The sequence below is a fragment of the Paramormyrops kingsleyae genome, chromosome 18 (genome assembly GCF_048594095.1).
Source record: "Paramormyrops kingsleyae isolate MSU_618 chromosome 18, PKINGS_0.4, whole genome shotgun sequence".
Taxonomy (NCBI): Eukaryota; Metazoa; Chordata; class Actinopteri; order Osteoglossiformes; family Mormyridae; genus Paramormyrops; species Paramormyrops kingsleyae.
Window position 1 is genome coordinate 26,586,457 of NC_132814.1, and position 24,072 is coordinate 26,610,528.

General features: G+C 45.3%; 1 protein-coding gene across 6 annotated transcripts in view; it reads left to right on the forward strand.

Annotated features, from left to right (window-relative positions):
- The window catches only part of LOC111835545 (arginine-glutamic acid dipeptide repeats protein), a 143,818-nt gene extending 121,199 nt beyond the window's left edge, over positions 1-22,619 (forward strand). For 4 of the 6 annotated variants that reach the window (XM_023795991.2, XM_023795992.2, XM_023795994.2 and 1 more), the window contains 12 exons: positions 3,669-3,749; positions 12,085-12,247; positions 12,510-12,602; positions 13,880-14,079; positions 14,412-14,573; positions 14,971-15,081; positions 15,271-16,448; positions 17,351-17,561; positions 18,737-19,424; positions 19,628-19,798; positions 19,966-20,146; positions 20,442-22,619. In XM_023795991.2, the coding sequence (XP_023651759.2) occupies positions 3,669-3,749; positions 12,085-12,247; positions 12,510-12,602; positions 13,880-14,079; positions 14,412-14,573; positions 14,971-15,081; positions 15,271-16,448; positions 17,351-17,561; positions 18,737-19,424; positions 19,628-19,798; positions 19,966-20,146; positions 20,442-20,475 (3,273 nt within the window). In that variant the 3' untranslated portion in view covers positions 20,476-22,619. The remainder of the gene's footprint in view (positions 1-3,668; positions 3,750-12,084; positions 12,248-12,509; positions 12,603-13,879; positions 14,080-14,411; positions 14,574-14,970; positions 15,082-15,270; positions 16,449-17,350; positions 17,562-18,736; positions 19,425-19,627; positions 19,799-19,965; positions 20,147-20,441) is intronic. The other 2 variants (XM_023795993.2, XM_072702265.1) reach the window with 1 other exon arrangement.
- The last annotated feature ends 1,453 nt before the right edge of the window (positions 22,620-24,072 follow it).

A 24,072-nucleotide genomic window follows, 5' to 3' on the forward strand; every position in this document is an offset into this window, starting at 1 on the left:
AATACAAATAATTCACATGCTGCCTCATGGGCCGGAAGCAGCTGTATGGTGACCCTTGACCTCTCCCAAGTGGGGTTAGAATGGCAGTGTGATGCCACCCAGTGGTAAAACATTGGTCTGGTGTGGTGTAGCCTTTCTGGCCCACAGGCTCTCATGCAGCCAATCAGTTTCAACCAATAATTAAGATATTTTTAAGACTGACTTAGGACGACGTCAGAGGTGAATGATATTGAAATGTTTGGCATTATCCATTCGCTGTACTTGCTTATGATTGTCAACCCCTGTATTTACTGCTAAAGCATCGTAATGCAAATTTGTGTGCTATCCACTACAATCACAATGCCATTTAGTATAAAGTGTAAGGCATGTTATTGAATAGCTTCTGTAATTAGTCTTTGCAGTTTAACTTAAGTAGTGTGTGTGTCCAGTTATTCTTTTTGGAAGTAAAGCAGTACTGAATCCTAGGTTATGTCTGGCAGTAAATAACCATTCAAGTATAATTTTCATATGCTTTGGAAGTGCGCACAGGTTAAATGTGCTGTTGGATCCTTTGATTATATTTTGTGACATAATTTCACATCTAGTTAAAAGGGGTTTCTCACCTTCACTTTAGTTTTCAACTGAATTAACTCATCAGTTATGTGGATTTTTTTCTCTATTTATACTTCAGTAATTCAAAGGAGGGAAAAGAAAAGCTATGTATGTTGCTGCTTGTGATGTTTTACTTGATTGGTCAGGGAGACGAGGGCACTAGTTCACTATTGTGCACAAGGGAGTGGCTGGTGAAGGCAAACACATTCTGGGATTTGTTTGCTTGTGTGCTTTATCTGGCCGGCATTATCTGCGCTTTGTTGTTGAACAGGCTTTTACGGTCTCCAGCAGCCCTGCAGCCTTTAACTATTAACTCCTGAGAGGAGCGGCTGCACAGCGGAGAGCGGCCTTTCATGTCCTCTCTGTCTCCTGCTCCCGTTATATTTCTCTGTCTCCCACCACACAATGGTGCCCTGTTAGAGAGAGAGAGAGAGAGAGAGAGAGAGGCAGGGACCTGAGCCAGCTCTCTGGAGCGCTTTCTGCCTGAAAGGAGCCTGTTGTTTCTGCAGGGCGCCTGGTGATCTGGTAACACTCCTACCCCCGCTCCCACCCCACCTCCACACCTCAGTTGTTGCCTGGCAACGGAGGGCCAGAATGGGGGTAGAGCGGGCAGGACGATTGGTGGGTGATTTATTAGCTGGGCTGGGAGCAAGGTGAGTCCAAGCAGCTGAAATGGAGCCTTTAACTGGAGCTGACATGGCGGGGGGGGGGGGGTTGCGGAAAGGAGAGTGCTCAAACAGAAATGAGCAGCCAGTGTAAATATTACTGTGCTGAAGCACAATTAAGGTTGCATAATTACAGCAGCTGAATTCAGGTGTAATTGATCACATGCCCCCCCCCCGGCCCCCCAAGCTGAAGCCCCTGTGGTGTTTGTCACAAATCTCTGCTGGGTATAGCAGTACAAATGTCAGCTCTTATTATAATTATTCTTTCAATAGCATTTGTATTTTCAGAATATCCCTCCCCCTCCGGCGTTTCATGGCCCTTTTCTGTGTTTTGTGCCACATCCACACCCCCAGGAAGCCCTTGCTGTCTCAGCCTGGCACCTCCTTGTGACTCTTATTATCCAGCGATTATTCAATGTCCCGTTATTTACCACTTAGCTCCGAAAGAGACACATTATTTCTTGGGCTGCGCTGCTCCTGTCAGTGACTAAAAGGGCCCGTGCTGTGCTCCATTGTTTTGAACCTAAAATGCAGTGTGAGGTATATTCCTTGTTAGCATTCGTCTTGGTCTAAAGAGACGAGTCGCTGCTTCCTGAAATGGCAGTGCAGTGGGAAGCGCCACCTGCTGGTCAGTGATGTGTACCCTGTGCACTTTATTTTGCTGGGAACTAAATTATGCTAAATGTCATCTTGACAAGTTTGTACCGATCCTTGGGTGTTTGTTTGTTTGTCAATGCCCTGCTTGCCATACTGTACATTTTGTTCTGCTTTGCTAGAAAACTGTTCTTCCTGCCTTGGCTTGTGTTGGATGTGGCTCCGTTGTGGTAGTTGTGGGAACTCCCCGCCCTGAAGGGCTGAGCCAGCTCGTGGGGGGGTGTCGGTGAGTGAGGGGGTGGCTGTGGCAGCAGGGTCACGCCTGTAGGCACCAGGAACTCCATGTCAGGTTTTCCTGCTCACCCAGCCCCTTTCACTCTAGCCAAGACCCTTTTTCCACACATTGTTCCAGCCTTCCTCTGGTTCTTGCACGCGCGCATGTGTTTGTGTGTGTTTGTGTGTGTGTGTGTGTGTGTGTGTGTGTGTGTGTGTGTGTGTGCGTGTGTGTGTGCGTGTGTATGTCCGTGCGTACGTATGTATGTCCGTGTGTGTGTGTGTGTGTGTGTAGGCACACTCAGTATTTTTAATGAAACAAGACTAGTAGTTGTCAATTTTACAAAAATGCATCTTGAACGTTGCACTGGAAAGACCAAATAACTGATAGGTGCTGTTAAGTATGTGTTTGTGAGTGAGAATGGAGCCAGTTTCCTGCTCTGTGTAGGAGAATCTTATGTGAGGCTGCTGTGCAGTTCTGTGTGTGCATGCAAACGCACAGAGCCGACTCGCTGTACAATCCAGGCCAGGGTTTCCTGCCCGCCGCTCACAGGAGCTCAGCGCACAGAAAGATCACATGTAGAGCCGTCCCCTTTGTAGTGCGGGTGCACAGCCTGACAAGCCATTCCGTGCTTGTAAAGAAGCCTCCCACCCTGCTCGGCTCTGTGGATTTGTGCCTCCAGTCTTTATTTACCGGCGTCCGGACATTTCAGATGCCTTCACCTTGGACTTGGCCACATTTTGGCAGTTTTTTGGTGGAAGCATTTTACTGAGCTTGTGAAGGACGGAGCTGCCTCAGGAACAAGAAAGTAAATCTTCTGGCTGTCTGCCTGGCTGCTTGTGTTTCGTACCTTCAGTTTTTACCCCTCGCTATGGCGTTTCGAGAAAAAGGTACTTAAAAAAACATCTGTTTTCTTTATTTGTTTACTGGGATTTATGATACTTATCTCTAATAATTTTCTTTCAGTTTTGAAAATGCAAAGTTGGCGTGCCGTTTTGCTCCTTGTTTACTGTCTTGCTCTCTCGTTCACTTCCCCTCCTCCCCTCTCTGCTTGGCCATGTCGGCACAGCTGCTTTTTAAAGCTGTCCGTGTGTTTTATTAAATCTCCCGTTTGACCCTTTTGCTCGAGTTTGTCTGAAATATGTAATCACGGGTAATATTCTGCATGCCAAAATGCTTAGATGACTTGCACATTAGAACCTATCAAAGTTATTTTTCTGACTTTGAACTTACAGGTTTTATAGCACTGAGGTTTTCATTTTTGCGGTGCTCGTTTTGAGGCAGTTGCAGCTCTATTTGCAGTCATATTGCGGCTTGGGTTTTATCAAACAATATCTTCCTGCTTCTGTTGTCATTTCCTTTTTTTGCCTCCACACACATAAGAGTTTGAACCCAATGATTTTTTTTCTTATTCTTTTCAGTAAGATTGAAAGTATCTGTTAACCTCAAGAATAATTAGAAAATAGTTGGCTGCTGTAATGCTGCTGTTTTTTTCCCCATTGTGGTAATTTGTTCTTCTTTTCATGGTGGGGTGGGCGATACAGAAGCGGTTCATTAAAGGTCTCCGCCAGTACGGCAAGAACTTCTTCAGGATCCGAAAGGAGCTGCTACCCAACAAGGAAACGGTAAGACAATTACAGCTTTTCCCTAAACGGATCTAATGCACAGGGACCCATAAGCACTGATAGTGGCTTTTATGCATCTGCTCCTCATTCTTATAAGTGACTGAATGATTTGCACAGTTATGCTGCATTTCAAAACTTCAGTTTGCAGTTATTTATTGAAATATTTGGTCTATTTATTCAAATGTTATACATCTAAATAAAACAAATCTGTATTTAATATTTTGATTTAGAGGTGGTTGTCGGCTGTATGTTTAGACACTCTTGTTCTGGGCTTAAAGAATCGCTGGGAAAAATTTTTTGTTTTTACAAAATGGTCATGTATATTACTTTTTCATATTGCTCTTTTTGCTCTCTTCTTCGAGTGGGTAGTAAACAATTAGCTCCTAATGTCCTCCTGTTTTTTTAAGTTCTTCCTGTTGACTGAACTCGCATACCCTGCGCACATATCTGATCAGAGATCTAGGTCTAACTTCTCCGTCGAGCAAGAGCAGTTCACGTTGCAAACGGTCAGTGTTGTCAGCGGGAACAGTATCAACGTCCCTGTGGTTAATGGTGTATTAGTCACAATTCTTTGCGGTTTATGAGAGGTCAAAAAGGGTGTTTGGTTTGCATACAGGAAAGCGCTTCCAACAGCCAATATGTATTTAATTTTCCGATTGTGCAATTTGCTGTTCATTGTGTAAATGAATGTCCGTTTTTCTATTTTAGTTTTCATATGAGGTTAAATGTGTACAACTGCAACAGTCTAGTAAAGAAATTAAAGTTCACATGACATATGTAATTAGTGAGTTAGCTGGAGCTGTATTGCAGTGCTGTTGTACCAATGTGCCCTGCTAATATTTTTCATGCCACATGGATAGACTGACAGTAATATATTTCTTAGTTTGCCGTATTGCTGCATTTTTATTGTGCTCTACAAAACACGATTTTAACCGTCTTGCAAGAATGTGCATTTATCTTTATGGAGGGCACAGTTCTGTTCCATTCTGGTCCATTTATGCATGTAACTACTCCCAACCATTTTTGCATTTTTATTGCAGAAGTAGGTGAACTGCCCATAAAATGCCATGGTTATTGGAACTGAACACCTACACCAAGTATTATTCTTAAGGTGTATTTTAAGTTGTTCATACTATAGATATTTTTTTATTTGATTTATAGATCCTGTGCTAAATGGACCCTTGGTGACACACTGGTGTGTGATTCCCTCATCGGTGCGAGAATGCTTTATTTTAATTTCCAGATATAGTAAGAAATAAAAGGGACACTTTGCCCAGCCTGTGGTGTTGTGGTGGCTATTCCTCCCTGCACGCACCATACTGGTGTTATGGAATCTCACGTGTTTGGCCAGCACTGGCTCTCACATGACCTATGTGTGCCTCCGTAATGGCTTATCACATGGTAAAGGCACCACATTTAAGGTGTTATGGCAGATGTCTCATGTTAGCCCTCTAATGTCCTTATGTAATGGTTTTCTTTAAATCACTGCCAGGCAGTAACCAATCTGTTTAAAAAAAAAAAACGATTGTTCTTGTTTTTTTACATTACTTTTACAATCTCTGGATCATTTGATACTTTTTGCAGGCATGTTGGTGTCTTGTTAGAATGAAAGCACTTTTCCTAAATTATGATTAGGCAGTAATTCATTGATTCATAGCACGCAGTTGGTCTGATGATTACCAAGTATCTTTTTGTACACAATCTGGTGTTATCAGTTTAATATTTATTTATTTTGTTGGAGCACTTTACCTGTGGTACAATTAGACTGATAATCCATGTACGTCGCAGACGAGTCAGTTTTCAGTATAATTATCCAGGTTTCTAGTTAATTCATAGTATTAGAGCAACGTGAAAAATCGTTTCAGCATAGTCATGCGGAATAATAACATTGCGTTTGTCGGTACTGCTTTGTGTCACGGCAATACTATGTTAGTATGTCCTTTGTTGTTTTATAAATATTACAGTATTACTCATGGAAATTTCACATTTCGTAATGTGATATTGTGCAGCCCGACATAGTATGTTTTATACTACATGTACTTCATGAAAATGGCTGTTAATGGATTGGAAGAGATGCATTGTGGGGACAGCAGTGCTGACCAGTAGAGTTTATAGCAGCCCAGGTGAGTAAACCTGAACACTCTATACACTCTATACATGTACTGGGTCCACAGTAATTTTACAGGCCTTTTGGTTGTATATTTTGGTGCATTCAGAGACTGTAAAGTGCATTTATAGGTGTTGCAAGTATTGAATTTAACCACCGATTTTAACTACAGCTGCTCGCTAAAGACTATTTCATATTTCTGAGTTGAGCCGACACTGTGACCTCTACATGTGACCCACACTCCTGTAAGCATTTATACTTGTTTGCTGGTGTGTCTGTCACTCAGCAATTACACCTGCAAATCGCTAGGTGATGCATAGTTTTGGCTGTTGCATTTGTCTTCTCTCCCTGCTATGTATGCAAGCACACAAGTGAAACAGAAAAAAACTAACAAATTAATATACAACACAGGCTGTGGTGCAGGCTCCACGGCTATACATACATACAGCGTTGGTTTGACGCAGAAGTATAAATCAGCCTTAAAGAATAATTGACAAGTTCCTGTTGCTGAATTAAGTCTCGCCTTTGTTAGGAAGTGGAGAAATGTCATGGTGTACAAGCAAATTGAATATAAATGCAGAACCAGGGAAATAAGAGTTGGATTTGAGGAAGGCCAGGGGATAGGCATGTTTTAGTGGGAAAAAGTTTCTCTTTTACCTTAAAAAATAATAATATCTCCCTTTTCTGTAAGATTGAACTGCTTATTGTGCCAAGATTGGTCCTGAGGAAGTGCCATTCATTTCTGTGGAGTAAACTTATTTTGAAATAATAATAATTGATACTTTTATATTAATCCCCATGGGGAAATTCTCTTATTGCCTCCCACAGCTTGTTCTCTATAGGTGAGAGCAAGCTGGCCGCAAAGGGCAGCCAAGAACCCGTTAAGGGCCTGGCTCAAGAACCCGTTAAGGGCCTGGCTCAAGAACCCATTAAGGGCCTTGCTGAAGAACCCGTTAAGGGCCTGGCTCAAGAACCCATTAAGGGCCTTGCTCGAGAACCCGCAGGTGTGATGAGTCTGGGCTCGAACCGGCAACCTTCTCATCACAGGCACAGAGGCTTAGTCCCCCAAATGTTACCCCAAATATATGACTTTCCCCCCTCCTTTTTAAAGATGACTGTAACTGCAAAGGAAGGAAGAAGAAGAACATCAGGCTGTTAAGCTCTTCAGGTGTTTAACATACAAGTAACAAATGCTTACCTCATACGTGAGTGCTGGCGTTCATCAGGGACATCCAGCATGTAGACCCTGCTAAAAGAGTGCAGTCTTGGAGAAGACCGGGGGGGGTGTGTGGCCAGAGGCAATGCTGTGCCCCCCCTTGTCATCAGTGGCACTACTCTGTAAATGCTTCAGACCCAACCAGTTTTCAGGAATGTGTGTGTGTGGATTATGTTTATATTACATGGTGGGGACCAAATGTTCCCCACAATGTAATATAAGCCTGTCTTGTTGACATTGTGGGACCATTTTTGTTTTGTTTGGTTACTTATGGTTAAGGTTAGGGCTGGGTTGGGGTTAAGGTCATTATGTTGGGATTATGGTTTTCCCCATAGAAATGGAGAGTCCCCACAAAGATATAATCACAAACCCGTGGGTGTGTGGGTGTTTGTTTCTACTACTTCCTGTGCTTTTAGAGGCCAAGCAAAGCATAGCATTGTACAATCTGAATGCTCCAATGTAGCAGTTTAATTCAATGATGGGTCATTTTTCACTCATGAGCAAGAGGGTGTGCATGCCTTCAAATCCACTCAGCTTTTACTTCATACTCTTTGATTAGCTGCTGACTTCCTGAAATTCAACAGCTTATTTTGAGTCAAACATTAGCTGAGCTACCGTCATGCCTTTGTGTGGTCATACCCAGTTACTGCTGAGGAATGTAAGTGCAGGTGACACAGTGGCTCCGTGTGGCCTGACACCTCTAGGCCTGGTGCTTCCTGTGGAGTTTGCATGTTCACCCCGTTTGCACTGATTTCCTGTGGGTTACTCCAGTTTCCTCTTGCAGTCTAAAGATGTTCATTTAGGCTAATTTGTACAATTGTGTGTGTAACTTGCTGTGCCTTGCAGTGGACTGGTCTCATCCCAGGTACTCTCACAGTGACCCTGATCTGGAAAAGTGGGTAGAGTATGGATGGATGGATGGACTGATGGATGGATGTTATATATTTAAAGGGGACAACACTGCCACAGTTTTAGGTTATTATACAAAAATATTTTATTCCATCCACATATCTTAAAAACCTTCAAAAATATTGGAATGTTAAGCAAATGAGTTGCAATGATTAAGAAACAGGATATATAAGCTTGCATTACATGTATTCCTGAACCGCAAGTTTAACAAATCTTTAGTTGATTCATTCTGTTTACTCTGTTTTGAATCAGATTATTAGCACCTTAATTGAAAGTAATTAAGAACTCTGCTGGAATGAAAATCAGCATTACCATCTGGCCTGTGAGGGATGCCCCGCCCCGCCCTGGGCTATGTTTACTGTCGGCTTTGCCCTTCGCGGGTGAAACACGTTCTGTCCCTTCCATTATGCCTTAATAATGTCTCTATAACCTATTGACGTGACTCTGTAATTTGGCCCTGGTTGCTGGTGGGCAGTGGCCCACACTGAAATGGTTCTAGGTGGGATGCAGTTTTCCCACATAATTTAATTCCTGATTTCTGATATGGTTTTCAGAGCTTCCTTAAATATGCAGGCGCCCATTTTTGTTCTTCAATAAATCACTCGCTGGGTAATCAAGCCAACAGGACATGATCCTGTTGCAAGTATTTTGGCTTTGGCCAAGCGAACGCCATAAGTGGTAGAAGCTCTTTTGGCTGTGACCGTTAGAATGGTTTATATTTCTCTTCCTTGGCCGTTGAGCAGCTGCAGCCAATCAGCCTCACCAGCAGACATGCATCTTTAGCTGTGCTGTGCTGTGCTGTGCTGTGCTGTGCTGTGCTGTGCTGTGCTGTGCAGCCTGTTTTGCTGTTGCCTCACTTCCATGGGGTGATTTAGTGGCAGCAGGCAAAAAGGTAGATTACTGCTCCACGTGATCACTGTTGATTCTTCTGCTGCTGCTGCATTTGAGGGAGAGTTGATTTGCCCTCTTCCAGTAACAATGAATCTATTTAACCTCCTTCACAAACCGGTCTCCTGCATGGAGCCCAGGGAGTATACACACACATTCTAACCCTTCCATCTTATCCAATAGTTTTGGATTAAAAATTTTAGATACTCCCTTAAGGTCTTAAGCAGTTTCAGACTCCTCACTGTCCCAAATATAGTTTTTTTTTTTTTTTTTTTTTTTTTTTAACCCAAGATTAAAGTAACGTTAGCAATCTTCTGTCTGCCTCGTCTTTACGATCTGCTTTTGCCGTTCCGTTTTTCTGTTAAATGACATGAACTGCTGTTCTAAATTCTCTAATGCAATAACATACAGGCAGACAGCAATCAGGAACACACACCCACTTGTGTTTTCAGGCTTCTGGCTGTTTGGGCTTTTCTCTCTCTATTCTTTCTGTCATAAATCACTCTAAGCCTCTTCATGGCAAATGTATTTGTAAAAATTTGGGATGCTGACCCAGTTTCCACCCTCAGTTCTAAGGGGTGTTCATACTTATCTATAAGTGTGTTCCTATTTTTTGAAAGTGTAAACAGACGTGTCTCCTTTGTGGTCGTCTCGGTTACCATGTCTGCATGAAAGTTAAAACAGATTCATTCATTCATTTATTTATTAATTTTATTTTTATATACATTTTTATTTATTTATTTTAGCGTATACCTATTCAGGGCTGTGTGTGAAACAATATTATGAAAAGATGAGGTCATTCGAGTAGAGCTGAAGAAAAGTATGTGCAAGTGTCACAGTGCATTTATGATCGTGGGCTTTTGTGAGAAAAAATAAAGGACAACTTAATTTGCGAGCTTTTATTGAATGCTAAATGTAAACTAGACTGGCGATTAGCCTGTTGTTTTGCTGTTTGTGCAACATTATATCCAGATTCTTTCTATGCTAAAACACCAGATGGTTATCGAATAATCCACAAACTGCAATATAGTAGATTGTAAATGGAAAATGGTTGTAAACCCTACAATGTGTGTCAGATATGTTTTGTGTTATAAAGCTATTAAATGTGTCTTTATATAGCTGGGAATACTGTACTGAGAAATCTTCCTCCCAGCATGCTTTGCTGTCATCACAGCTAAAATTACATGCCGCTTGCCCTTGCTGTCACAGCTCCTATTAACTCCCTTGCTACAGACTGGCATTTATTTGTCCTCGCAGACTTGGAAAGACTGCTCAGGCATTACTAATCTATGTTTGCAGATGAGGATTTCTTCAGCCACAGACACTAAGGCTGCAGATTCATATCCTTTCTTTACTCATTTATCCTTTCTTATTTTGAACTAAAAAAGAATTTGCTACAGGTTTTAAAGAATTTAGAATAATTTAGAACAGCCACCCCCACCCCCAGTTTTCAGTTCCTCCTGTTTTCCCCACATTAGCTGATGCAGCTTTAACCATTTGGCCGTTTGTGAAAGCAAGAAGCCATGCATGGCTTTGTCGCAGGTCTGCCAGGGAAAACACAAACCATCTGTTCCAGCTCAAGCCTGAGAAGGGCTGAGTGGTATCGACGCATGACTGCAGCCTCCCCCACCCTGCCACTCAGGGTGCCGATTGTGCGCACGGGTCTTTTGATGGTCACATGGGCGTCACGTGATCCACCTTTCAGATGGCACTGCCTGCAAATAACAGGCCCCCCCCCCCCAACCCCGCTTACTGCAGATCGGATTCTGAGGCTTGTGTCATCACTCCATCGCCAAAGTGCTGTGCACACGGCTGCAGGTTTTTACTGCCCAGCGGAGTGGAAGCGGCAGGCAGCGAAAATGTCTGTCTGCGGCGACTTCGTATGACTTCAGACGGACCTTTTTTCTTTGTTGCAAGAAGGCTCGTTTTATGTGCATTAAGCCAAAATGCTACTCAGCCTTCTGCCTCACTCGAAGGGTGTTGGTCTTCAATTGCTGCAAGTTAAAGATATCATGTAATTATCAATTGTTGTATTGCGCCAGTCAATCCATATATTAAGTCATTTTAATGTTGTTCTGCTCAGTCAGCAGTGGCTAAAGGGTAAGGCTGTGGTACCACTGAACTCATTCTTTGAAATATATATCGAGTGTGTGAGGAAGAGGAGGAATACAGCCTGTTGCATGAACATACATAACACAAGCCTGCTTCCGTACATGAGTACACTGTCCACATCAGAGAAAGATAATACTTCATAGTTTATATATGTATATATTCAGTCTATTATAACTAAATAGAAATGGAGTTTTTGCTTCGATAGAGTGAGCAGAGTAATCACCATGTGATGGTGACCGTGGTCCCATGCCACGCCGTCCAGACAGGCCTCTAATGAGTTATGGCTGCTCTATTGGCTTCTCTGAATTTTTGGTAAAGTTTTGTCCCAATAGATAGGTTGGAAAAGGAATGGTTTGGTGTTTTCAAAAACAATAGAAAGAAGAGTGTTATATCTTCAAGGGAAAATAGTTTTTACCCTAAATACTCAAAGGAATCTTTTTATTTAAAGCTGAACGCTAAACTATGGCAGAAACACTTTGAATCGTTGCCCATTAAGTATCTTTTGCTGGCATGTTTTTGTCTTTTTCATTTTATGTTTGATGTTCTCTGTATTATTTTCATCAGTTCTCTGTAAGGTTCACTAGAAACCGCTTGTCATTTCTGCAAGATGCCATTTATAGAGCGAATCAGAAGTGATGCTGGCGGACTCTGCTGGCGTTTTCTCTCCTGCCGGAAGGTGCTCTAGGGCGCTGCTCTTACTGGCAGCTATTAGATATGCCTGTTGCTAGTTTAATGAGATTGCTGAAAGGAATCCAGCGGCATGTGTACAGTAGGAGTGGATTGGAAATTTCTGATTTGTGCAAATTTGGCTGGTTTCCTCTGTGGAACCTTCTGTGAATATAAATGTGAGCGTCCATGTTTAGCTAGCAACTGGTTTTTGAACCGAGGCGACTGTTGTACCAAGGTAATTTGGTGGGTGTCACATTGCACCGAAACATCAAGGTTGCTCTTTAAAATCCCAGAAAGGTCTTGCCTGGAGTAATGTTGAATTAACTTAAGTTAAATTGTCAGAATAAAACATGCTGCCTTTTTTATAAATAGTAAGCTGCTTTGGGTAGCAGAAAATGTGCTAATGATTTAAGCATCACTCTGATGTACTGCAGGGGGAGCTCATCACCTTCTACTACTACTGGAAAAAGACCCCTGAGGCTGCGGGCTCACGTGCCCACCGACGGCACCGGCGGCAGCCTGTCTTCCGGCGAATCAAAACCCGCACCGCCTCCACCCCCGTCAGCACTCCGTCCCGCCCGCCTTCCAGCGAGTTCTGTGAGTGCCCTGCCTCACAGAGTATTGGCTCAGGGCTCACATGCTCATGGTCACTTTTCCACAGGTGGAATGCGCAGAGTATGTCAGTAACAGTAGTATTTATTCACTGCTAATGCTCCCTGGTCATCTAGACCCTGTGATCTGGCTGTTTCCTATTAATACTAATAGATGGCTCTCGCTGCTGCTTTGACCGTGACCTTACCTGGGAATGTCAGCCAAGTTAATAAATGTAATTGTGAATGAAGCACTCTTTGTGTTGCAGTGGACCTCAGCTCAGCCAGTGAGGATGACTTTGACAGCGAGGACAGTGAGCAGGAGCTGAAGGGTTACGCCTGCCGCCACTGTTTCACCACTAGTAAGTCTTTCCGGCCGGTCTTGGTCAGTAGGAATTGTAGACAAAGCGGCCGGTCTTGGTCAGTAGGAAATGGTGACAAAGCGGCCGGTCTTGGTCAGTAGGAAATGTAGACAAAGCGGCCGGTCTTGGTCAGTAGGAAATGTAGACAAAGAGGCCGGTCTTGGTCAGTAGGAAATGTAGACAAAGCGGCCGGTCTTGGTCAGTAGGAAATGTAGACAAAGCGGCCGGTCTTGGTCAGTAGGAAATGTAGACAAAGCGGCCCCCTTCCCCCTCTTCCTTAGTTGAGGGAGAAGTTCACTGGCAAGAACCATTCCGAGACTTTTCACAGAGACTCACTCATCCAATGTCATTAAACCTGCTTGCTGCCTTAAGCTTGGCCTAAGTGGTGCTTCATGTGGTGTGATTGGCCATTAGTTCTCTGTTACTGCACATGTAGTGCGGACAGGAGAACCACAGCAGTAAATCAATGCACGATTAGGCTAAAGCTTAGGATCTGTGGTCAGTAATTAGATACCTAAATAATTACTGATGTTATGCACTTGCAGTCCAGTCATACTTTACAGTCCTGTTTCACCTGCTTAAATGAGATGATATGCCAGTCTGGTTTTAATTACCTGTGTAAATACTGCATAATAATGCAGTTGAATGCCAGGAGGTACATAAAGCTAAATTAATAATTATGATAATAATAGTAATAATGATAATTAATGAAACAATGGCTGAATATGTACATTTACTTTGCCTCCGCAGCTGTGCATTTTAAAGCGTATGGGAGTTCATTAACCCTTACTTAAAAGAGGAGAGTGTTTGTTAATCGATATCCTGTTGTGTATTTATCAGCTTATAAGCGTGCTGTAGGTCTGCCACTAATGACTATGTTTATATCGATTAATCTATAGACTATTTTGCCAATTGGTTGATTAATCTAAAAGATAAATTTTCCTCCAGTAAATCAAATTTGCTGTTTGTTAGGTTGGTTTCATTGCTTTTGGGCGCTATGCACACATTATTTTCAGCCACAATTGGGGGTGAAAATATGCGTCGATTTCAAATATTGATGTCAACGCATTTTCAGGGTCAACATCATCGACTACACTGACTATTCGCAGCAGCTCTAGTGTTATGTGACACATCTGAAATGGTTCTTTTAGTTTAATTCAGCGAGCAGTTCAGTAGTCGAGCTGTTGAGCAGAGGTGAAAGCCATAGCGTCCCGACTCGGCTGCACGCGGACTGTCAGCAAGCGGCTGGGTACACTGACAGCTATTTGCTGCTTCAGCCTCCAAGGACTGGCACCACGGGGGCCGGGAGAACATCCTGCTCTGCACAGACTGCCGGCTGCACTTCAAGAAGTACGGGGAGCTGCCGCCCATCGAGAGGCCCGTAGAGCCGCCGCCTTTCATGTTCAAGCCCGTGAAGGAGGAGGAGGATGGGCCTGGCGGGAAGCACAGCATGAGGACGCGGCGCAGCCGGGGCTCGGTGAGGGGGCGAGGGGGCGAGGGGTGAGGAGAGGCAGGCTGCTTACATTACCAAGCCTCCAGCAGGGACCTGCTTCTGAGCTGCAATCTCTCATTGGAGCTGTCGAAGTAGAGTTGGCCAAACGGTGCATTTCGGGATCCTGTGAAAGATTCATTTCTTATATATGGTAGTCAGCTGATCTGCAGGCTTTTCTCTGGGGGGGAGTCGGCCTGCGTCCGCTGTCACTCTGGGAGCGCGGTGCAGAGCACAGGGGCCAGCTGTTCCTCTCGCTGGCAGCCCTTGGCAGGGCGTGATGGCTGGCTAGAGCTGTTCTCTCTCCCCTCCCGTCCCAGATGTCCACGCTGCGGAGCGGCCGAAAGAAGCAGACAGCCAGTCCTGACGGCCGCACCTCCCCCCCAGCCGAGGACCAGCGTTCCAGTGGGCGCAACTCGCCCAGCGCTGGCAGCACGTCCAGCACAGACAGCAAAGCAGACTCTCTGAAGAAGCCTGGCAAGGTCTGGCCACTTCACTCAATAGCTGCAGCTGGGGCTTGTCGTCCCTGCAGTGCTGTCAGTCTAGAAATGTCCCTGAACTTGGACTCATCTGCAAAATTAAAACCAGAACCTTTCGTGGTTCCCTTGTAGTTTAGGGCAGTGTTTCCCAACCCGGTCCTCAGGGAACCACACATGGTCTACGTTTTTTACCGGGAGCTGGGAGGGAACAAAAACGTGGACTGTCTGCGGGTCCCCAAGGAGCACATTGAGGAACACTGGTGTAGAATGTATATTCAGCATCCACCGAGTGTCTTGTTTTAGCTTTTACTGTAATTTTTTTAATCTCAGGAAAACCAAATAATGTGTTCAACGGTGGATTTTAACTGTCAGACTTTACATGAGCGATCGCTCCCCTCAGATCAAAGACGAAGTGGCCTCTCCCATGAAGAGGGCCAAGCGGCAGCGGGACAAGGGGGCCTCCGACTCTGAGGAGCCAGAGAGACCTTCTGCCAAGAAGTCCAAGACTCAGGTGAGAGGTCCCTGTGGCCCCACACCGCTGCCCGCTCTGTACACTGCCCGTTCTGTACGCTGCCCGCTCTGTACGCTGTCATCCGCAGGACATTTGCCTAGAACGAGTATTGGGTTCTGGTGCTGCTGAATTGTGCCTTCAGCGTTCTATTTTGTGGTAAAGCCTTATGCTGGTGTCTGTGCCATGCAGGAGCTGGGTCGGCCCGACTCGCCATCGGAGTGCGAGGGGGAAGGCGAGAGTTCAGACGGGCGTAGCGTCAATGACGAGGGCAGCAGTGACCCCAAGGACATCGACCAGGACAACCGCAGCTCATCACCCAGCATCCCCAGCCCACGCGACAACGAGAGCGACTCCGACTCCTCAGCGCAGCAGCAGGCCCTGCAGATGCAGCACCCCCCCGTCATCCAGATGCCCCCAGTAACTGTTGCTGCTGCTGCCCCAGGCAGCTCTGCAGCCTCTGCCCTGACCCCCCAGGTGGCGCAGTCCGGGGTGCCGGCCGGCCTCCCCCCCCAGCAGCCGCTGGTCCAGCCCCAGAGACTGGCTTCCCCACACTCACCCCTGCCGGGGCTACCTCCGGGTCCAGCCTCCTCCCAGACACTCCCCCAGCCTCCTATTCATGCCCAGCTGCCCCCCCTGCCCCACTCACTACAGGGAAGCTCCTCCCACCCCCACCCACACCCACCCTACCCTCTCCCCACCCACTCTCAGTTACCCCCTGCTCCCCCTCTGCCAGGACAAGCTCCACTGCGCCCTCACAGTCCACCCTCGCAGGTGCCCACCCCCACGCAGGGCCCCCCCCGCGAACAGCCCCTGCCTCCGACACCCATATCCATGCCCCACATCAAGCCGCCTCCCACCACACCCATCCCGCACATGTCCAGCTCACAGTCTCACAAGCACCCCCCTCACCTCTCTGCACCTGCCTTCCCCCAGATGCCCTCCAATCTGCCCCCCCCGCCAGCCCTGAAGCCCTTGAGCTCCCTGTCCATCCACCATCCACCTCCAGCTCACCCTCCACCTCTGCAGCTGATGCCCCAAGGCCAGCCCCTGGCAGTGCCCGTGCTTTCCCAGACCCAGACCCAGAGCCATGCCCTGCCGCTGGCGGCGCCCTCCTCTTCGCAGTCGGCTCTGCCCCTGCACCCGTTCCTGCCCACGGGCTCGCCATCTCCTCCCCCCTCCACATCTATGCCGCTGCCTCCGTCTGTGGGCTTGTCCTGCCCTGGACCCTCGAACGTCCCAGCTGTGCAGATTAAGGAGGAGCCCCTGGATGAACCAGAGGAAGCTGACAGCCCGCTCCCCCCGCAGAGAAGCCCCTCTCCGGAACCGACGGTGGTCAACACCCCCAGCCACGCCAGCCAGTCAGCACGGTACGGCGGGCGCCCCATGTGTCCTTGTATCTCTGCAGCAGCGTGTGCCTGCAAGCTCACGCACCGTGAGCTCTATCTTTAGGCCGCTCCAAACCCATGTGCATGCTGATGGTCACCTTGACTGTCGAGTCCTAGGTCCACATTGTATGGTGGATAAGCTATTTAATTACTTTTGTCCTGCAGCTTAGCTGAACAGCTTTCATGCCTGCTCTCCTTAGCCTCGCATCATTTTTCCAGGCTTAGTCTGCTGTGGCCCCATAAATATTTTAATGCACCTGATAGTCCTCTATTCATTAAGGCTGCTGTACTCATAACATTGTCGATATGGCTTAAAATGCAGTAGGGTGGCGGTAATTCCGCACGCGCTGATTCGGCTGAACTGTACCAGCTTATTCCCACTGATGAAGGATGGTTTGAGATGAGGTTATTGGATTGTCGGTTCAGTCTCTTCTCAGTTTTTTGTTAGTGGCTTATAGTGTCTTGGTCTCATCAGAGCTGCTGAGATTTTGTAATCAAAGGTTAAGTTTGTGTGAAGTAACTTTGTCAGCTCTGCTCAGTATGCATGACACTGCCTGTCTCCGCTTGTCTCTTATCAGTGTTATGTAAGAATTGGATCCTCTTAAAAACTGACATTGGTGCACTTGTACTATATTTTTGCCCTAGTCATGTATCCAGTGTTATTTCAGCTTAGTTATGTCGTTCAAGCATTATTTGAAAATTTATTGTAATTAACTTTGCTTATTTGTTTTTTTTTTTTTTTTTTTTTTTTTTTTTTAAATATTCCTACTGTTACAGTTCTGCATAAACTTAGCACTGTGTCCATGGCTAAATCCTTTCAGGAGTAGAAGCACTTAAAGCAGAGTGCCGATGGTGCAGCGTGTAACTTGCTAATGTGTTCACAGCTTCTATAAGCACCTGGATCGGGGATACAACTCGTGTGCTCGGACAGATCTGTACTTCACCCCCCTGGCGGCCTCCAAGCTGGCCAAGAAACGTGAAGAGGCACTGGAGAAGGCCAAGAGGGAGGCCGAGCAAAAGGCCAGGGAGGAGAAGGAGCGGGAGAGGGAGCGGGAAAAGGAGCGAGAGCGGGAGCGGGAAGCTGAGAGGGCTGCCGTAAGTGTCTATGTATGACTTTACTAATGGTGCCACGTTCTCTGTCTTCACTGTGCATGAGCACAGACAAGGTATCTTTAACAACTTGTTGTTAATGTGGGCAGCCTGGCCTGGTAAAAGTCTGGTCTGCCTGGTGTCTGTGTTGTATTTTGATCCAGATAATTGTATTCCCATCAAAGGGAAGAGCAAATCCAGACGATATTTGACATTGTGAATGCGATAAGTCAAAAAGATTTGATTGATCTTATTACGGTTTCACAAAGACATTATATGGATGATCTATGCCTCCTTTTGAGATAAACTGCCCCAAAAAAGCAGCAGCTATAGAAGCCACTTGGTCTTATGTAGACAGTAATTCTAAAAGTTTTGTATCAATGTTTTTCAAACTTTGCACACATGTATTGCTGACAAACTGGAATTGATCACTTGTTGAGGCAGATCACCCCAAAACTGAAGGAGTGTCATATAGTGATAACAAAGGAATGGACAGCCTCAGACATTTGATCTTGTACCAGCAATAACTTAAAAAGTGCTTCACAGATCTTTTCCAAATTTTGCTATGTGTGTGTGTGAGGATTTGAACTTTAGATTTTGGAATGAATCACGCTAAAATTGAAGCAATGCCATTTAGTGACAGCAAAAGGAAGGATGACTGCAGAAGATGCTTGTCCTTGTGAACAGGATAACTCTATTTAATATTACCGTATTTACTCTACTTGATCTTTAATGGATCTTATCACCCCTTTAAAAAAAATCTATCCCTGATTGACCAGAGAGAGTCTCAAAATTGAAATAGCAGCGACAGGTGGGAGCAGAGGGCAGAAAGGGAGGAATTTTTTTGAGTTTTAAAATTGAATTTAGTGGAAATACTCAGATGCCTAATGACCATGTGAATGCTATTATATTACAGGTGTCAGACTTATTAGTATGTCACATTCTTTTCATTCTACTCCTATATTCTTCATAATTGTTTATAATGGCCAAACAGGTTCACTTGTAAAATATACTTGGAGTGCAACCCTTTTCGCTGCACCATGCCTCACAGCTAGTTTCAGAATGCTTGAGCTAATTAAGATGCATCAGAGATTCACATGCCACCTGAATGATGCTGTTATGTGGCTCACTCTGGCCCCATGGTTCAACCAGGCAGGTGTAATTAAGGCGTTTCTCTGCAGAAAGCCTCCAGCTCTTCTCATGAGACCCCAATGGCTGGACCCGCCCACCTGCGCCCATCCTTCGAGCCGACGCCTACCACCATCGCGGCGGTGCCGCCCTACATTGGGCCCGACACGCCGGCGCTGCGCACACTCAGCGAGTATGCCGCCCGGCCGCACGTCATGTCGCCCACCAACCGCAACCACCCCTTCTTCGTGTCGCTGAACCCGGCCGACCCGCTGCTGGCGTACCACATGCCGGGCCTGTACGGCACCGACCCGGCTGTGCGGGAGTTGCGGGAGCGGGAGATCCGGGAGCGGGAGTTGCGGGAGAGGATGAAGCCCGGCTTCGAGGTGAAGCCGCCCGAGCTGGAGGGTCTGCACCCCGGTGCCAACCCCATGGAGCACTTTGCTCGGCATGGCGCGCTGGCGCTGCCACACATGGCTGGGCCACACCCCTTCGGGCCCTTCCACCCGGGCCTCAGTTCCGTGGAGCGGGAGCGACTGGTGCTGGCCAGCCCACAGCTGCGGCCCGACATGAGCTACCCGGAGCGCCTGGCGGCGGAGCGGCTGCACGCCGAGCGCATGGCCTCCGTGGCCAACGACCCCATCGCCCGGCTGCAGATGTTCAACGTGACGCCGCACCATCACCAGCACTCGCACATCCACTCACACCTGCACTTGCACCAGCAGGATCCGCTGCACCAAGGTGAGCATCTCAGCCGGCCTCCATGCTGTTTATGCGCTTATGCTGATGAGTCAGTCTGATCTGCTCTGTATGTCTGGCTGTTGTGAGCTGACGTCAGTGAGCGTGACGTGTTGGCTTTGCTGCATCGGTTTGCATGCATCTGCTTCTGCTGTTTACTTTGATGATTCCCTGATATTCTTACAAACAAAGCTGACACCCAGAAGGTGGTGGTGGTGAATGTCTTGTGTGTCCTCCAGGCTCCGGGGCCCACCCACTGGTGGACCCTCTTGCCGGACCCCACCTGGCTCGTTTCCCCTACCCTCCTGGAGCCATTCCGAACCCCCTGCTGGCCCAGCCACCGCATGAACATGAGATGTTGCGCCACCCAGTGTTTGGTAAGTGAACTGCAGCCATTATTTAATTTGTCTTGCAGCCTCTGTCACTCTTCTGAAATGAATATCATTCTGTGGTTTAAAATAGTGCCACATTCACAGCATGCTTTATCAGCTTTACATGCATTTAAATGCACTAATTGTTAAGGTAGCTGTGGCTGTGCCCGCAGGTACGCCATATGCGCGGGAGCTGCCGGGGGCGCTGCCACCGCCGATGTCGGCCGCACACCAGCTGCAGGCCATGCATGCCCAATCTGCTGAGCTGCAGCGGCTAGCTATGGAGCAGCAGTGGCTGCACGGTCATCATCACATGCATGGAGGGCCATTCCCCGGACAGGAGGACTACTACAGGTCAGGCATGAAACGGAATGCTCAGGTTAACTAGCGTAGCTAGAGCGGCGTTTCTCAAACCAGTCCTCAGGAACCCCAGACTGTCCACATTTGTGCTTTTACCCAATTCCCTGGGAGCTGGGAGAGGAGAGACCTGTGGACAGTCTGGGAGTCCCCATGGCCTGACTGGCGAAACACGGAGCTCGACCTGGGCCGTAGTTTATCCATAGTGTATTTAGTTTGAAATGCTGAATTAAATTATGTTCGTAATTTATACACCTGCTGTTAATATCTTATTACACTTTTTTCTTTGCAGCCGTCTGAAGAAAGAGAGTGACAAGCAGCTTTAACCTGTGCAGGGGAATGAGGATACATTGCTTTGCAAGACATTGTTACAAGGCCCAGGAAGTAGTTCAAAGATTTTGGGAGGTGCTGTGGGACAGTCACCGTAAAGAACAATTTTTTAGAAAGAGCAAATCCGGCTGAACAGCTGAAAATGCGCATCTGAAGAGTTTTTTTTTTTATTAGTCATTTCCTGTTCTGGACAGTTTTACTTTATTTTTAAAAAAAAAAAACTTTATTTGGTATACTGCATTGAAGTAGCCACGACGTGCTGAAGATTTTGACTTCCCTGCATGAAATACTCTGAGGCTTTCCTGGCGTTTCTGTAGGTGCTAGAATACAAGACACTTTGTCACTGTGCTTAACGAGAAATAGGCAAACCACAGCCAGGCTATTACGTTGGGTGTGTGAAATGCTGTCTTAAACTCCAGTTATTTTATTACATTGTAGGAAGCTCCTCTAATTTTAAAGAAAGTGCAGCATGTTATTTTGAGTCTGTAAATAATATATAAATATATATAAATATATATTAAAAATATATAGTTATTGATTATTATTTTTAGGTGTGGATTCCTAACTGAGGTGATAAATCACCTGTATTTCTGTTTTGAAGAAGTATCCCTTCGTTTCAGGGAGAGCACAGTCTGGTCAGATGCTCCCTGGACTGGTCTTACTTCCCAAAATGAGGGCAGGTGGGACACTGCAGTGCAGGAGTGTTTTTATTCGGAACCACGCCTGGGTGCAAATGACTCTCTGCCCCCCTCCTCCCTGCCCCCAGTCGACAGTGAACGCAGGCATTTCCTCTGTCTCTCAGTAATCTGTACAGACAAGCAGCCCCCATAAAAGCTGCCCGTAGCAGTGAGCTCGGAGAATGAGGGCAGGACTTCACCCCAGCGGATTTGCATGCTAGGCTGGCAAACAGTTGCACTTTTACAATCAGAACATTTCCCTTGACCAAAGTATGGAGTTATTTTGGAATAAAGGCCTACAAGACACAATTACTGTTATATTGCTGTCATATGGGGATAGTAAACAGCAGAATTACTGCTATAAATGTTTTCTCATGTGGAGGGAAAAAGGAAAAATACTGAACACTTCTCAATGTTTTTCAAAAGGACCTTACCTCAGATATGGATTATGATTCCATTTTCACTGCTACACTATTTTATTGTGAGTTTACTTGTTTTTAAAACAATCTTGGTAATTGGTGCTAAGCGCTCTTCCTCTGTAGCCGTTTTTCGTGTTGCTTGCTGAGGTTCTTGCCAGGCTCATGAGCCGGGCGGTAGGGTTTCTCAACGCAGTCTCCTGGGTCGCTGACGATGGTGACTCATCAGTTTGGGGTGGGACCTGAGCAATGGTAGCAGACTTGGGACAGGAGATCAACAAGGTCACTCAAGGTCCTTTCTGAATTCCACAGTCTCTGCAGGATCTCTTCCTTTGGCATCAGGGGTTAGTGTGTATGTCTGTGTGTGTGCGTGTCTTCTCGCGAATGTTCATTATATTAGATGGAGTGTTCACATATCAAACCACTTATGATTTTTATATTCTGATCATATACCCGTTTCATTTGATGTTCTTGCAATATAATGACTTTAAACAGAAATTCTATCTCAATATGAATTGCTAACAGTTGTGGGGGGATTATACAATTGTGTTTTTTTTTGTTTTATGATTAACTGCTCATTCCTAAATAGACACTCGTCTGCCACACTATGCTAAACATTGATTTCCACCATTTTACAAAGATCAGTTACACAAAGATTAACTTTTTTTTTCTTCCCTAAAGTGTGACTTCTGGAAGTTGGCTGCTTCCTGAATCTTGTTGTGTTCCCTGTCTCAGTCCAGTGCCATGAGCCCCCCCACCCCTCCCCCTCTTTTGTCTCAAACCTTTGATGTTAAGTGTTGTCAATGGTTTAGCTTGTTGTTTCAAAACAGCAATAGCAGAATGTACATTCTGACTGCTAAAATTGGATTATATATACCGATATCGTAAAACTTATTGTATATATTAGTTTGCCAGGGGATGACACAATATAAACAAGAAGTAGACATAAGAGAAATTGTGAGTCCTGTGTTTTCTCCATATGAGTATTTTGTATTTTTTTTTTTTTTTGAATATTTTGTGGAATTAAAATTAACTGTTAAACCAAAACCATGTTGAATGGAAGTTATTACATTTGAATGGGATGAGTGAGAGATGGCGTCACTGAGTGACATTGTTTGTATGTGTAGATTAGTGTAGGACTGTTGTTCCTGAAGTGTTCTGGCAGAAGGTGTCAGAATAATGCTGTTGTATGTTTTTGCTATTTCATAACCAATATGTATTAGTATTAAAACAAACTATAACTGTACAAAGGTATTTATGAAATCTTTTAGCCCCCAGGTTAAAGTAATTGCAGAAAAGTAGACCGTATGAGTGCATTTATTATCCTGTAGATGCTTCCTGTTTCAATTGAGACTTTTGCTGCTTAAACTGTCAGTCAGATGCTTTATAGATGCCAGTCATGTCCATTTTGTAGCAGAGAGGGGACTTTCAAAAGCACTTATTAATGGTGCATTGCAGAAGGTAACAAAGGAATTAGTGAGGACAATTCACATGACATTTCAGCTGTATGAGTCACTACCTGCCTTCTGCATTAGTCAGTCCTGGAGCTTAACCCACCTGGCTTCTGACCAAGTGATGGCTCCCTACAGAAAGTTAAGCTTTCTCTCTTTTTGGATTATGTACTTCAGTCTGCATTTTTTTTTCTTGTGAATTCTGTTAAAACCTAATAGGTAAATAAGCAAAGTCCGTAGACCTACATTTCTTGCTAAATTTAATTCTTTTAGTCCTGTAAGGCTGGGTAATGGTTCTTTTGCACTGCCCTACAAAAAGACACTTTATGGAAACTGAAGTGATGGTTTTCTCCATGTAAGATCTGCTATGAAAAAATGTAGTTTCTGTAGTAATCACATAAAATAGTTTTTTTTTTCTATTCCTGTACTGACAAAATATCAACTTGATAAGAAGTCAGTTTTCTCTCTGGTTAAGTAGTTACATCTCACATAATATGCCTAGCATTAATATTCATTATAACCTTTTATCATGGTGGAGAACAAGATTCTGAAAAGGTCCAACATTGGCAAAAATCATGCTTTTTCAGGTCACACCACAATTCACAATTTTATTTTAATCTGAGACTTCACTACGCAACTTCAGGAGAGTATTTGTGCTATTTAAGCAAAGTTCAAGAGGTTTTCTAGTTTTGACAGTATAGGCATTTCTGCTGTGTTCTAACTGTTGTGCTGACTTTGCTAGCAATTGTATTACTTCATTAGGGTGGCTGATGTGAAAAGGTACTTGTTTCAGTGACCCTTGAAAATCCCCGAAGCATGACTCATTACCACTTTAATGTTTTTATGTTCACTAAATCATGTTTATAATCACCATCTATACAGCACTGGTATTTCATGCGGGCTAATTTCTTAGATGTACACTGAACCAGAATGTTTTGGTAAATGTGTGCCTTGGAAATATTTTGTGCTTTGACACTCTGAAAACTGCAGATGTCCTGTTGGTATATGGCCTCCTTGAAAATTAACCTGTAGGAAAGGGGGTTCGGGTG